General features: G+C 37.2%; 1 protein-coding gene across 4 annotated transcripts in view; it reads right to left on the bottom strand.

Annotated features, from left to right (window-relative positions):
• Positions 1 to 16,928, bottom strand: part of slain2 (SLAIN motif family, member 2) — a 28,952-nt gene that overhangs the window by 8,718 nt on the left and 3,306 nt on the right. For all 4 annotated transcript variants that reach the window (XM_067416918.1, XM_067416919.1, XM_067416921.1 and 1 more), the window contains exons 2-3: positions 14,219 to 14,361; positions 1,228 to 1,398 (exon numbers count right to left, since the gene is read on the bottom strand). In XM_067416918.1, the coding sequence (XP_067273019.1) occupies positions 1,228 to 1,398; positions 14,219 to 14,361 (314 nt within the window). The remainder of the gene's footprint in view (positions 1 to 1,227; positions 1,399 to 14,218; positions 14,362 to 16,928) is intronic.

Raw genomic sequence — 16,928 nt, 5'->3', positions numbered from 1 at the left:
GCTCTTCTAAGCTGCATAAAGGCAGTGAGTCAAGGATTTGATTTTCAAGTCCAAAAAAGTGCAACCATCCATCATAAAAGATATCCACACGTCTCCAGGGGGTTAATAGAGGCCTTCAGAAGTGAAGCAATGTGTTTGTGTGAGAAAAATATCCACATTTAAAACTTTACAAACTAAAATAACATCTGACCGACAGACAATATACATAAATTTACGGTGAAAGAGTAACCCTCTGACCTGACACGACGTATTGATGAATGTGGAAACGGAGAGAATAGAGAAAAACAAAACACCAGTCATGAATTAGAAGCCTAAAACTAGAATTTGTAAAGAGATATGCTGATATAAGAGAAGAGGAGCTTGAGTTTGTTGCACAACTCTATTAGAGAGGTGTCAAAGCTTACTATACTCCTATACATCACGTCAGGGGTTACTGTTGTGGCACAAATAGAATTATTTTAGGTTATAACGTTTTAAATATGATATTTTCTCACACAAATGCATTGCTTTGCTTCAGAAGGCCTTTATTAACCCCCTGGAGTCGTGTGGATATCTTTTATGATGGATGGAAGCACTTTTTTGGGTTTCAAAATCAAATCCTCTATTCACTCCCATTATAAAGTTTGGAAGAGCCAGGACATTATTTAATATCGCATTCATCTGAAAGAAGAAATTCATATACACCTAAGATGGCTTAAAGGGTGAGTAAATCATGGGGTAATTTACATTTTTGGGTGAACTATCGTTTAAAAAAATATATATATATATATCCCATATTCACTACATTTTAAGAGCTATCAGCCCAATGGCAATGAGAAAAGAGTTTAATGCAGAAGTAACAAATACATACAAAGGTAAAGCTGTAATTGGTTACATTTGTGATTAATAATGCACCAAAGTTACTACAAATGAATAACAGAACTTGTCATAATAGAACATTTCTGAGACTAATAAACCATTTCTTAGGATGTGAAAGTACACAACATGTAGCTTATTATATATAGTGAATGGTCTAATCATTTTATCAAAACATTTTTTTTTTCATTATATCTGCAATACGACTATCACGGTTATCACTGTAAAGCTGCTTTGAAACAATCTGTATTGTATAAAGCACTAAATAAATAAAGGTAACCTAACTGACTTTTTAATCCAATATTTGTCTTGCAGTCCAATATCAAGTAGATCAAATAAAAATAAAGTAAGGACTAGATTAGGAGGCTTTACCTGCACTGCCAGGCAGAACGAGCTGCTTGACGATAGGCACTCTAGATGGAGTTGAGGACGGGGAGTTGAAGCCACTGCTGTAGGGACTGTTTGCCGTGTTTGTGCCGTATGGGCTTCCGTAGCCCACTTGAGGACTGTAGGAACTGTTATAAAGACTCCTCCGCTTGTTTGCTGCAAGAAAAAAATCAAAAATAGTAAGGGCACTAAAGAACTTCCAGTTGAACATGAAGAGAAAGCATTTATGGACTCTTCTTATGTTGTCTGTTTAAACAAACACCATTCATTCAAAAGTAACATTTCCGACAACACCAGCTGTAATCGTTTGGAGAAATAAATAGGTCACTTAAATGACATGACATTCTCCAAAACACAAAAACAACAGAAGGTCATACCCCCCCACCGCCACCCCCACAGGTACACTTAAACAGATGCTGTTTCAATGCATGCGTGTTTGCGCAGACATGGATAATACACTGTACACCATATTATGCATCTCAGAGAGTCAATTTAAGCATACGGCATGGCCAAGTCGAATACAGAATGTCATTATGGATCTTGGTGGAGTGCTCTTGATTGAATACAATGCAGCCTATTCACAGTCTAAGAAGAGTACAATGATGCATATGCACACACACACGAGAGCTTTCCTCAGTCATTTAGTGGATGACAATGCCATTACCATCTAGTCAATTCACTCTCTCAATGTAGGCATTGTAGAGCAAAGCAGCACCATGAATCTATGATCTATGATTCAGTCATAAGGTCAAACTCTAGTTCAGCTGCAGCAGTCAGAATGTATTGCTGTTAAAGCTTTTGGCAACACCGACGGCTAGAGAATCTGAAGTCTGAATATCAGCCAAGAAAGAGACTGTACTGTGTGTCTCTAAAGAGCAGAGCATAAATAGAAGCCACTTCAGCTGCTTTCCCTGTGGATATACTCTCACATGACTGCTCATCACTGGATACTAGGTGTGTGTGTGTGTATAAAAATATATATTAATATTAAATATATTAGGTTAAACAATATCAAACAAATTACTAATGAAAATACTTCTACACTTTTGTGTATTTGCTCAGTGACTCAGAAAAAATCAAATAAAATTGATTAATACATTACAATATAATATGTGATATATTCTTTTTTAGAAACCTAGAAATAGTGTAGAATAAAATTAAATATTTCTTTAACACAATCTAAAATACTTCCAAATGTGTTTATTCTATGTTTAATAAATCATTGTACTATACAGTTATAGAATAAATGTTATCTTATATAAATATTTTACCTACAATATTTTTATGAGAAGAAATTTCACATGGAGACTTAAATGAACATTCTTCATCATCATTTTATATACTTCTTGAAAATCCAAATCCTTAAACTTATTTTTTTTCCAGGGTTTTAAATAAAGGTTTGCTTTATTTGATTAGGGATCTAGAAATAGTGCATAATTTAAATATAATTATTTATTAATTAATTAATAATAATTCATTATTAAATAAATATCTTATTTAAATTTTATATATATATATATATATATATATATATATATATATATATATATATATATATATATATATATATATATATATATATATATATATATCATCAAATCAGAGTTTTGAATCAAAAGCATGAAGATTCAATTTAACTAACTGTAACACATTTAGCTGCTGAAGTTTAAAATCAGATATTCTGTTTAAACATCTTTTGATAATCTCGTCTTTGGGAAATTATTTGGGCAAATAAAAAGATGGTTTTATGCATGTTGCATCGTTTTATATAGGCAGCATATTTTGTAAATATATGAATGCTCCTCATCCTTTAGTGTGTGTGTGTGTGTGTGTGTGTGTGTGTGCGCATGTTTGTTCAGCTGGACACTCAAGAGGTCATTACAGCACATTTCCCAGACCTACTCTTTCCTAGCCTCGTTCCATCCACCCTCTTTCTCTAATGACTCTCTCTCTCCATTCCTGCCATTTCTCAGTGCATGCTTTATTCAAAGAAAGCAAAAACAACAACATGCCCTCCCCACTCACTTCCTTACAGATCGGGCCCTGAACTGCATTACCATCACACCATCAGCCATGCTTACACGCATACATGCACAACGCTTGAAACAGGGATGTGTGTGCACACAGTTGTGATGATGAATGCTGAGAAAGGCTGGTCTTGACCTGACCTTTGACAGTTCTGTGTTTGTGCGCGTGTTAAAAATGAAGCTAAAACTGAGGTCTGTCCTCATTCGGCACAGACTAGAAGAAATGAGGATTGACACAAAGAGCCCGGATCAGTGATGCCGAGACCGCTCTAAGCTATGAACACCAGACTGTAAGGACATTAGAATCAAGGACATGTACCATCTAAAGTCAACAAAACACATCAGATACAACACTAACTACATGCAGACTAGATGTACGAGGTGGAGGATTGCTAATACATTACAACATATGCACACAAAAGTGTCTAAAATCCATTACCTAAACTGATTCAAAGTGTCATGTGACTGTTTTTCAGTCTTCAAACTGACAAAAATAGACGTGTCCTTAAAACCTAGCCTGAAACAACCTAGTCTCACAGTTCAGACAAGTTCATAAAGCTCATCCATCCATACGCAGAATGCGGACTCAGGCCATCTTTACCCTCTCTCGGACAAGCAACAAAGCAGACGTCATTCATTTCTAATGGAAAATAGCGCAGTAGCTGCATGCACTTCCAATCCTATCTGTATGCAGAATTCTGGAATCCAACTTGAGCTTTGGGAACTTTTCCAGCTTCATCAAGACTGTATGTGACCCCATGACCGGATCTGACATATTCTAAGCGAAGCTCCAAGCTGAATAATAACAGTATCATCTTTTTTTAGAGATGCTTTACAGCACAATTTCATTCGGTTTGCATCATTAGCCACGTTTCCACTGTAGGAACTTTTCCCAAAAACTAGAGACTTTAGACTTTTCTGGGTAAAAATTTCCCCCTCAGAAAATCCCTGCTCACGAGGTAGTACTTTTTCAAAGTTCAAGAACTTTCTGGGGTAGGACTTGAGCGCAAAATATGCTGATTGGTTGAGTCCATGCAGCATTTTATTTCAACCACCATTTTTAAAAGTCTGTTGCGGTGCATGCAGTAGACGTTGTTTGCTATTGAAATCAACAATGGAGTTTAAAAATATGACGATGGACTGCCGAGGTTCAGGCTTTATTAAGCTTAAAAGAGGACGACAAAATCCCGCAGGAATTGAAAAGTAGAGCCTAGTCCTACGTCACCAGACTAATTTGGCTAATCTTAACAGCACTTTAGACCACAATGGTATAACGCAGACCGCAACAGGTCTGGGGGAAAAAAACTTTTGGGAAAAAATTATTCTCCGTTATTTTGGTGGAAACAGGGCTATTGATCATTAATTTCCACTGTAAAACAGCTTTTAAACTATTTATACTGTATAAAGCGCTATATAAATAAAGATGACATGACGGTGTCATAATAACATGTAAAGAGATCAGGGTTTTTCTGAAATCTGAAACTGATGCTACCATAGACGTTTATATAGGAAAGCAGCATCTCAGCCAGAACAAAAATACCCTAAGTCTTTTCCATCTTTCAAGATGTCATTAACTCCATATATGTGGCCAAAGCAAGGCAATGGCCATTATGTTCCAGTCCATCAGATGGTTTGGCTCATCCATACTCTTTCCACCAGCAGTACACCACACGGAGTAGCCTAATACTGGCTTTGTGTATCTCCAAGACAGAAAAAGCCAAGAAAGAGAAGGTGAAATGAGGACAGCTAATCTGTCATAACTCTGGTGACTACATCCATAAACTGCAAGAAGACAAGTTAAACCCTAGAGGTAGTTCTGACACTGTAAAAGATGCTTCTCTAACTGTGTTTTTCATCTGGATTAAATAGGCTAATAAGACGGCAGGGCTCATTACAGGGAACCTGGGATGTCTGTCAAGAACATCTAGTTCAGCACAATGGACAGTCTACATGAAAATAAGGCTGTCCATCAGCCCATATGAAAGTTTCTTTTCAAGGAAGGGGGTGGAGGAGATGAGAGAAAGAGAATGTAGCCCATTTTTAAACAGCGGATTGAACCTGGAAAATCTCCCGGGATTGATCCTGGAATGGGGACTTAACATTTCAGAGATCAGTCCTGGAACGCGCCCTGCGTGAACAAAAGGCAGGATCAATGCCGTAAGGGGTGTGTTGTAGAGATGACGCTGAAGCGGAGATCGTTTGCCAGCTTAGCTAAACTTGATGGTTTCGAGAGAGATCAAGCACATTTAAGATGCTGAATGTCACATCGATGTCACGTGTCTTTGCAGGATCTTTAATGCATGTGTGAGAAAAATCACTGGCAGTGTGAACGAATATTGATGGTGTAACTGATTCAGAGCAAATAACTCAGTTGTGGCAAAAACATTATTACGAGCTGTTCAATTGTGTTAAAAGTAACTCCTTTGCAGTGGGCGATATTGACACTAATGAAGAGGTGACTGTCTCCACAAAAGAAATATATGATGCAGTTAGGATGTTAAAAGATAATAAAGCATGTGGTATGGATAAGATATCTGCTGAACATTTAAAATTTGCAAGTAGAAAACTTTGTCCTCTGCTTGCGATATGTTTCACTGGGTTTTTAGTTCATGGTATTTTGCCTGATTCAATTTTATCTGTTATGTTAATGCCTATTATTAAAGACAAAGCGGGCAAAATAAATAGTATCGATAATTACCGTCCAATTGCTCTGGCAAGTATCTTGTCCAAGGTCATTGAGAGGACATTACTGAATAAATTGGAACAGTTTTTCCTGACCTCTGACAACCAGTTTGGATTTAAACAGAAACATGGCACTGATATGTGTATTTTTGCTTTAAAAGAGATTTTGGATTTGTATAACAGGCACAATTCCACAATTTTTATGTGTTTTATTGATGCTTCGAAAGCTTTTGATCGTGTAAATCATGAAAAATTATTTTATAAATTATATAACCGAGGGGTTCCCAAATGTCTGGTCAGAATTCTGGCTTTTTGGTATGCGCATCAGTCAATGTATGTAAAATGGGGTAGTTTTGTGTCAGCTCCATTCAATGTATGTAATGGAGTTAGACAGGGAAGCATTTTGTCTCCGTTTCTTTTTAATGTCTATTTGGATGATTTATCGAAGCTGCTAAACAGCTGTGGAACAGGCTGTATGGTTGGTAATATGATTATAAACCACTTGTTGTATGCGGATGATCTGGTGATTTTTAGTCCGTATAGTGCTGGTCTTCAAGAGTTATTGAGCATCTGCTCACAATATGGCACAGATTTTGACATTAATTATAATGCATTAAAGAGTAATATTATGATTGTCAGGAGTAGGGAGGACATGAAACTTACATTTCCTGATTTCTCTCTGTCTGGTATTGTTCTTAAGGTGTGTGATGAGGCTAAATATTTAGGACATTACATAACTGATGACCTGTCTGATGATAGGGACATTTTTAGACAATGTCGTATGATATATGCACAAGCTAATATGTTAATCCGAAAATTTCATATGTGCTCAGGATCAGTGAAAACTACCCTTTTTAGAGCATTTTGTACCCCTATGTATACTGCTCATTTATGGCGCCGGTATAGGAAGAGCAGCATGCAGAAACTTACTGTTGCATATAATGATGGGATGAGGCTGCTGCTTAAGGTGCCACGTTGGAGCAGTGCGAGTCAGATGTTTGTCAGTGCTGGTGTGCCCACCTGCTCTGCAGTGCTGCGCAATATCATGTACAGAAGTATGTGTAGACTGACTGACTCAGCAAATAGAATAATCTTAGCACTAACGAACCCAACACTAAGTTCAGTCAGATTCTTCTCCAGTATGTGGAGCCACTGGCGTTTTAGCTTGTATGTAAACGTGTGATATTGTGGGTTTGTTTGTTTGTTTTTTTGTGTGTGTGTTTGTACTGCTATTGTTGTATTGGTTTTACATGTTTTGGACCGTGTGTGTCCTGAATAAAAGTTTGATGATGATGATGAATGAACCAAAATCAAACAATCCCGGCACAAATCCCAGGGCACATTATCAGTGTATTTTCAGGAATCTCTGTGTGAAAGGGGATTATGTGGAAAACAGTCCCGTAGAAAGGAAAGGTCATCAAAGCAGTCATCAAAATTACAAAAAATGAGTTGGACATATGACAGAGTATTTCTGTGCCAAATACACTCCTTAAAGATTTGAACAAGTTCCAGAAAGGTTTGTCTCTGTATGACTTCATAAAAGGCGGAACTGCTTGTATGGGCACTTCTCCTGCGCACCCATCAACGAGTTGTCACAGCGCTGTCATTTCGTTTTAAACCACAAAATCAACAATTGGTAAATTGTCCCCAAAGTGTGTTTTTGGTTGTGAGGGAAAGAATATTGTTCAGCTTCCCAAACAACCCAGCATTAAGGAAACAGTGGATGCAGTTTGTTTTTCTGGAGCAGAAACGGAGTTCTGCAAGTGTGTTTGATTGTGCATGATGTCTGTATTTTGTTAGCAATCAGCACAAAAGTGCCTGTAATGTACACAACACAAACATACAGTAAATCAAAAGTTCTCCAGGGATAATGCCCATGACGTATTGCATGCGTATGTGTGTGCGCTCGTGTCTCTTCAGCTCCGCCCACTGAAAGCCTCCATGAGTTTGTCTGTTTTCAGAAAGAATCAATACAGCATATCTGTCTTTTATAAATCTGATAAAACTAAAGACTCTTCGGAGATATGAAGGATGCAATACTACTCTTTCTATAGGTCCTCAAGATTAACATGAGATTGGCAGAAACTGTGTTGTGGTGCGGATCAGTGTGCGGTTTCCGTGTTCATATGTGACCAAATTAACTGAACTAAGGGATAAAATGCACCATGGTTCTGAAAAAAATGCTCCAAACGAGCCAGGTGTGAAAATGCCATAAGATACTGTAAGAAAGAAGATTTCTGAACACCAAATGGGACAAATGAGGAAGAGAAAGAGATGAGTGCAATGATGTTCAAAGTATACAGGATAAGACCTGACAGATCAGTAGAGGAAAAGGCAGAGAAATAAAAGAGATATGGCAACAAGAACAGAAAGAAAAAGAAAGATATCAACAGGAAAACAGAGTGTAATCCAAACAGGAACGCACTAGCGGATTGGATTGCAAGGGCAAGTTGAGGTTGCAGCTAAAGAAAAAGACCCTGAGAGCTAAATAAATGTTCTTGGCTCAGGGAATCTCAGTTTTACCCAGTCGGAAAGCTCTAAACACTAAAGAACTTGCTGAATCACTGTCTAACAATGTCCAAGAGCTTCCTATTAATACAGAACAATACAGTCTGCTGTCCTTTTGTCATTTTTAAAGCACAAAAAAGCACAGATTAAGAGGTACACATTATGAAACTGATATGTTTGATTAACTTTTTTTTAATTAGTTAGGTTTTAACAATTAAAAATTATATAATTAAATCATTTCAGCAATTTGTTGTGCATATATTTAGCCTGAAAAGCCAGACCCACATCAAGATGTTTGGTCTGGAAACTCACCATTGACAGCTCAATCCGAGGGGCGGGATAAACGGTTGTCTTTCAAACTCCCTCTGCACGCGATAGGATAGCGCTACAACCAACCAGAGCAACGAAGGTGAAACAGAGCTAGTTAACAGATTTAACTTTCACCGTATACAGTCTGCAAAAATCCGAACACATCTTCCCTTTTTAAGAATGACTTCAGTGCCGTTCTTTGTACTTTTCTCAGAGAAAAGCTTAACTCCAAGTCTTCCAGAGTCGCGGTCAAAGTTGATTCGAAAGACCGCCGTCCGCCAGTTTCTGTGTTTACTAGAAGCACGCAAACGCAACTCGGCCGTCATTATGTTAAGCCCCGCCCACCGACACTATACACGATGTGATTGGCCCGACCAGAGTTTGGCTTTTACACCTTAGACGTGTATTGAGAGTTGCTAGACGACACTCGCGGGCAGATTAGATTTACTGCCGCTAGGGTGCGTCTAGATTTCTAGACTAACAGATATTCAGTTATTAAACTGTAAGCAACTCTATAACCACATTATTTTCCCCATTACAAAAAGAACATTCTGTAAAACTGACATCCAAGATTAGAATCATGTTAACAATCTCATTTTTTTTCCCTCAATTTTACACAGTTAATAGTGTTGATTGTATTCGTTTAAACGGTATTTGTCAAGCAAACAAAGTATTGTATTAAAGAACAGGGCCTGAGTTTCATTTTGGAAAATGAGGTAACTCTTATGGAAGAATTATTTGTTTTGTTGAGGGGGGAGTTGGGAGGAAGTTTTTAAAATGACATTTCTCTCACCTAAATCTGCGTGCACTCTATGTATTTGTATTTTTACTATGGGTTAATTTTGTTGATGTGTTGAATCTTGATTTTAACGTTGAACTTAATTTACAAAAAAAGACAAGTAAACAAAAACAAATAAACAAAAACACAAGCAGAAGCACAAATAAATTCAATAAATAAAAATAGACAAACACAGAGTGCTATATGGTTTTGAGGTCAGTCTAACAGTTTCCGGGTACAGGAATACTACAGTAGGTGAATAAATTGAATATTTCATTAAATATATTAAATATATTTTGTTGTTTAATTAACATTAAAGACAGCAGGAATATTAAGCTGCTGTCACTTTAAGAGCTAATGCACGGGCCCAAAGGTGCGTACACAGCATGGTAAAATTACCGTAATTATGAGATTTCATCTTGTAAGAAGAGTTCAGATCATCGTAGAGCTCGGAATTATAACTTGTAAGATGGGAGTTTTCTAATAGCTCCTACTTATATCACATGACCGCTGTACTACCTGACCACCGCAGATTTACTAAGCTGTTGGTAGTGGAGCCATAGAAATGTGGACGTGCACATGTTCGAGGACATTCGAGTCATTTCAAGACTGGTAATTACGACATTCGTGAATGCAGCACTGATACACATGCATTTTAGTCTCAAATGTTTACATTCACGTCAAAACATCACGTTTATGTGAGTACTGGCCAAGATGAGCATTTTGACAATTTTGTGCATTTCTGACTGTTTAAGTGCAATAATCCATGAAAAAGCCCTCAGTTTGGTACTCGCAAGCTGTTTGAGAGGCGGGTTTATATGTGTGCTCTCTGGGTATGGGTGTTCAGAAAAGTGTGGTAGCCTACTGAATTCTTTAAAATCCTTGTATGTTTATATTGACAAGTTGTGCATATGATAAACTTTAGAAGCGATGCAATACTGGCCCGATTATGTACGTGAAAATTCTGTCCAGAAATGCGAGCAAAAATCTTATATAGCAGCTCATTTGTTCAGATGATGTGTTAGCCTAGAAATCTAGACGCACCCTAGCGGCAGCAAACAAATCTAATCTAAATACTCACTGCTGCGAGTATCGTCTAGCAACTCTGAATACACTTCTAAACTGTAAAAACCAAACTGGTCGGGCCAATCACATCGTGTATAGAGTCGGTGGGTGGGGCTTAACATAATGACGGCCGAGTTGCGTTTGCGTGCTTCTAGTAAACACAGAAGCTGGCAAACGGCGGTCTTTAAAATCAGCTTTGACCGCGACTCTGGAAGACTTGGAGTTAAGCTTTTCTCTGAGAAAAGAAAAAAAGAACGGCACTGAAGTAATTCAAAGGAGGCAAGATGTGTTCGGAGTTTTGCCGACCGGATCCGGTAAAGTTTAATCTATCAACTTCCTTCGTTGCTCTGGTTGTTGTAGCGCTATCCTATCGCGTGCAGAGGGAGTTTGAAAGACAACCGGTTATCCGCCCCTCGGATTGAGCTGTCAATGGTGAGTTTCCAGACCAAACATCTTGATGTGGGTCTGGCTTGTCAGGATAACGATGTGTTGATATATCTCTTAAATCACTCTCTTGCCATTTGTGAAATTATATCAATAGCCAGTCAAATGACTGATTTGATTTGATAATATGTGTGGATTCATTTTCCTATTCAACCAACAAACTAATTGTTTTCAGGGAATTATCCCCTTAAAAATTCAAGGTCTTAAGAACATCAAACAATCGTTTATTCTTTAGTTTATGCGGAAAATAATAAAAAAGATAAACTTCTGCTATTTTCCCCCAAAATATTTTCAAATATGTATTGCTAAAGAAACTGCACAAATCAGTGACACAAACCAGTACATATGTTTGAAGTTTTGGTAACAGGACTGCAAGATTTAAAAAAACCTTTCACTGAACATTTGCTGAAATAGAAAAGATACTTCATTTTTGAAGACTTGACAACACCCCTTTCAATCAAAATCGCTATATGCATATGTCCCGTTTGCTAAATAGAAGCAGATGTTTTAAACAATTCAACAGAATTAATTTTGGCAATGGTGTTTCTTTAAATATCAAACCTCTTCTTTTCTCCTTGTGTCCAGTGAGTTATGTAACCATGGTTATGACTACAACCTTATGGAACTGTTTGTATTTCTGAGGGAAGTGTAAAGCCCTGGAATGAGTTACCATGGCTGGACAAACAGACTCCCCAAACAGTAGGCATACTATAACAGAACAGCCGTCTGTAAGTTTTACAATGCAAAAGACAACCAACTGGTTGTTTCCAAATTGCTTATTCAAAAGCTATAAAGTTTACAACAGCTGTATCCAAACTCTGTTTCAAAACTTAGCGAGGGCCTAGCCATCTACTGCCTTTTTTCAGAGTGCACACAGCTTAAGAGAGTGCTGAGTCAGACTCTTCAGCCTTCTGAATGGAATTCATTAATGTGTGCAAACATGTCCGTCTCTATTTTACTTTCTCTCATACACGCAGATGCACTTCACAAGGATAGCCGGTTTTGAAGAGAGCACAAGAAAATCATAAAAGAAAGAAACAGGCAATAGAGAGAGAGAGAGAGAGAGAGAGAGAGAGAGAGAGAGAGAGAGAGAGAGAGAGAGAGAGAGAGAGAGAGAGAGAGAGAGAGAGAGAGAGAGAGAGAGAGAGAGAGAGAGAGAGAGAGAGAGAGAGAGAGAGAGAGAGAGAAAGCTGAAAGGTGTGCATAACAGGAAAGAGATTTGAAATGCATCTCACATATCTGCACAGGTTCTCTTCACTCTCTTGGCAATGGCTCTAGGGAATTAGCGATGCCTCAGGTAACCTGGAAACTACAATACACACCCTACACAGTCAGCATGGGACGTGTGCCCACTAACAATGAGCTTTACACATTGGGGCAGTGACTGAGTATTTTTTTAATTGAGTGTTTTGATAAAAGATTAACACAAATTAAATAAATTGGTTTGTTAGTGAATTCAAATGTTTAAATGAATTAATTACATGATATGCTTAAATCAAATTAATATTTAATTATAATATTTGCCAAAAAAAAGAGATGACATTGTGGCAGACAAAATGTTAAATTACAGTAATAAAAAATATAATGTGTCATAAATAAATTAAAAAACACTGTATAATAATAATAATAATAATAACACCAGTATGTTTTTTAAAAATTGCTTACCAAGGCAGCATTCATCAGCAATATTATGAAATATTATTACTCCTTTCTATTTTAATGTATTTGAAAATGTAATTTCTGATTCAGCATCATTACTCCATTTATATGTAGATAGACATTTTTTGACAGCATTTATTTTAAATATTTTTTGTAACATTATAAATGTCTTTAATGTCACTTTTGATCAATGTAATGTGTCCTTGTAATCTTCCTCTTATCTTGTAAATGTGAGAGGAAAAACATTCAAAGGGTGATGTGCCGCTGTCTGCTCTATGATGGCATGATGAGTCCACTGAAACAATGACATCATACACCAGCAAAACGAATGACAAGAGTGATTCACACCTGGCCCTGTTCCAAACGTTAATCAAATGCAGCCACTGCAGACTGGATCTTTTAGATGGAAAACTGATCTATGAACATGGAAATTCTCTGGAACGATTCCCGTGTCACTCAAGGTGACGGTAGAGTGAGCTGTAGGAGATGAGCCAGGAACGATCTTTGAGAGAATCACTCAGAAGGACTCTTAAGATCAATTGCTCTGTCTCTAGACCTTTCCTCATTGAAGCAATATAATACAAGTAAAATATAAAAGTACATAAAAGTGTGATGTAACAGTATGTCAGTGGGTGTTGTAAAAGTCAGACCGTCACATGTCAGTGTCCTCCTATAAAGAGCTGCTCAATTTAAGACGTGTCACATGGGCATACCTGACTAAAAACAGCAATAGCCGCCCTGACTATGAATAACACGGAGGAGAATCTGCAATAACTCTTCTTTACCTAGAATTAGAGAAGAGATGGACGGATGGAACACAGTCACAGCCGAACGTACAAGGATTTATCCAAGTAAACTGACAGGCCACAAGTTGAAAACATGGTGACAGATTGATCACAGCAAGGAAGTGGGGATGGGAGAGAATCAGAGCCAGAAATGGAGTTCAGTGAATGGGTAGAGGGCGCAAGAGAAAGAGGGCGCGAGTGTAAAAAGAGGAAGTGATAGGTTTGAATAAAATCAATACAAAAGAAAGGATGGAAAAATAACCCAGAGTCAGTGTGACAGATATCTAGCAACAGTATCAGTATGTTTTATTTAACGGTAATGCCATGTCAGCATCTGTGGCTATCTTTCTTCACGGCAAAAAACGAATTACAAAAATTCAAGTTACATATATACAATAGAAATAAAAAACAAGCAAACAGAAAAAATATATTATATTCTGATTTAATATTATTCTATCCAGTAAGAAAATAAAACTGTGTATACATTTAATACATTTGTATACAAAAGTATACATTTCAGATATTAATTCTAAATAAAAAAATTCTGATCTATATATATATAAATCTATTTTATTCAAATAAATATATCATATATATCAAAAACTAAAATGTATACTTTTTGTGGTGCTACAGGTAAGAACAGAAAATCAAGATCAAGACATCCTCATAATACACCAGTGAAAGGCATTACATGAATGAAATTGCTGCGTGTGTGGTACCTGACATGGTAAGGTCGAGTCTGTGTAAAAGAGAGCGTTTGGCAGACTCCATATCAGGACTGGGGTGATCCAGAGCCTGTCTGCACCACACGATGGGACTCAAGGCTTTCTGCAGAGGACTGTTCAATTTCGCCTCGTACAACCTGCAGAAACACAAGCTAGAGGTCAGTCACATGGAATAAAAATACTCTCATCACATATCTGGCACACAAACTTTTCATCAAAAAACATGCTTAGTAGTGAAGTTTTGAGATTCCTCAATTAACAGTGGCTTATTCAGCAAAAGCATGATTTCCCTTTAAATTAAAACTTGCCTACAGGCAAACAACCCAATAAAACTGTCTGTAATCCTCAAGGTAAGGTGTAAACTGCACTCTGCAATATTGCGCAGACAGCTTTGCTTAGTCATTGAGACCTAAATTAATAGGGCCACATGAAAGCCTGGTGGAGAACCGTTCAGGTCAGCTGATCACAAGCTTGTTTACTATCTGCTTAATACAGGCCGTATGACAACAACAGATCATCTCAATATGACAGCTATAGTGGAGAGGACATGTCATATTAGAGGGTGATATTATCAGTTAGCTCAAGTAAATTTGAGTATGTTTGTTGATTTGTGTGCATGACTTCACATCCAGATGTGGGCCTTCTTATATAAATGTGCTCTATGAAACGCATTTGATTAGGGTCAGGTGATCACAAAACGCACTAACTAGTCAACTGACCCCTGATTCTGTATTAAGTGTTGCTGAGCATCCCAAAACACACAAATGTTACTGTTCTGAACTGGCAGCTAAGAAGGGAAGAGAGAAAGGAGTGAACGAATGAGGCGGGAAGAGATATGACTGCCCTGCATGAGTGTTGTTTTCTGGTCTCATACAGAGGCAGCTGTTGCTCAGGATCTCATGACAGTAACAAGTGGCACCAAAAGTTGTTTAGCAGACACAATTAGGAAAACTCTATAAATGTCCTTCACACTGATAATTAAATCGCTGGAGATCGTCATGTTGCTGTATTGTTTGTTGCTACAATAGGTGGTCCTATTTGACTGCAGTGTCCAACTGAATCAGATGGATCACAATGGACAAAATAGTTGCGTAACAAACATGCTATAAATGTAATAATCAAAACAGCAAATGTCAACATACACATCTGCTCAAATGTTTTGGGTCGGCAAGATTTGTTAATCTTGAACAGTAATATTTTAAAATAGTTTTCCAATTTTCTAATTGAATGATTTTAAAATGTAATAAATAAAAAAAGCAGAATTTTCTGCATCATTCCTCCTGTCTTCATTGTCACATGATCTTTCTGAAATCATTCTAATATAATGATTTGTAACAAACCAAATAATAATTTGTCATTATTCTTGGAAGAATAGAAAGTTGAAAAAAACGTCACAAAAACAGCATTTGAAATGCATTTGTTTTGTTACAATGTAAAGGTCTTTACTGTCACTTTTGATCAGTTTAATGCATCTTTCATTGCTGAATAAAAACATTCATTTTTTAAAAACCTAAACTTTTTTAAAAAGACCCCAAACTTTTAAATGGTAGCTTAAGATTATTGCTACATCCGGACAGAGTCAAACTTGAGCACTATGCATTCTATGGCACAACGCTGGTTTTAATTGCTAGCCAAGTCGAGATTAGTTTTTAAGCGGTGTTTATCATCACGGTAATTTACGCTAAGTTTAATTCTGGGTTAGAGATCGCAAATCCAAACTGGACCAATCAACTGGACCAATCAGCTGCTCATCATTTGCTGCTTATTATTTATTATATTTATAGTGATTTATGATGACTTAATTCATATAATATATTAATCTAATTATTATATTAATTGTCAAGTAATATAAACTTGGCTTTTAAATTTATATAAATATAATTCATAATAACGCTTTTAAACAACTTTAACTTTAAAAATGTAACTTGCTTTGAGCTCTGTTTCAGCTGCCTTCTCAAATTTCCCACGCAGCAGCAGTTTATTTCTGCCTTGTAAACGCGTTTAATTTCATGATCATTTTTAAAACAATCTCTCAATCTTCAGAAGAGAAGTGAATTGTGGCGTCTCTCTCACGAGGAATTAATTAAACTGATGCTCTCCATCAGAGATTTGCTGTTTGCCGCATGTGTCACGTGTTCAGGTGCACGCACTTCAGAGTTAATCTCAAACTCAAACTCAGAAAATTCTGAGTTTGTTCAGCTAGCTTCATGCAACAGGCCTCTGGACACATCTCTCAAGTCAAAGTCAATGACTGTGATTTAATGGTGTTTGTCAAACAGACAGACACAAACCATTTTGTTTATAGGTGTGGCACAGATTCAGAATCAGAGTCAGATTAATTTTCCAGGACTGGTTGCAATGCGGGATCGCTGTGTTGGTGGCAGAATCTGGCACATATTATAATCCCTCTCATCGAAACAGCGCATCTCTCATTGGAAGCTTTTCTCCTGAGATGCGATAGAAACTGAGATGATCTTTGCAATGTCTTTACGTCAGAAGAACACAGACCTGATGTTGAGAGCTGAGCTCTGACTGTTGCTTGATTGATTCAACACAATTATAAACTAGTTATCTTCTTATCTTGTCAACAGATTTCAACAATTAAATCTACAAAAAACAAGCAACATGATCTCATCCTGCAATCGTCATGACTAAGAAGATTAAATCAACTACGTATCCTTGCTGTAATCACGTCTGACCTGCT

Source organism: Pseudorasbora parva, chromosome 15 (genome assembly GCF_024679245.1).
Source record: "Pseudorasbora parva isolate DD20220531a chromosome 15, ASM2467924v1, whole genome shotgun sequence".
Classification (NCBI taxonomy): Eukaryota; Metazoa; Chordata; class Actinopteri; order Cypriniformes; family Gobionidae; genus Pseudorasbora; species Pseudorasbora parva.
This window is presented reverse-complemented; position numbering and strand designations above follow the sequence as displayed.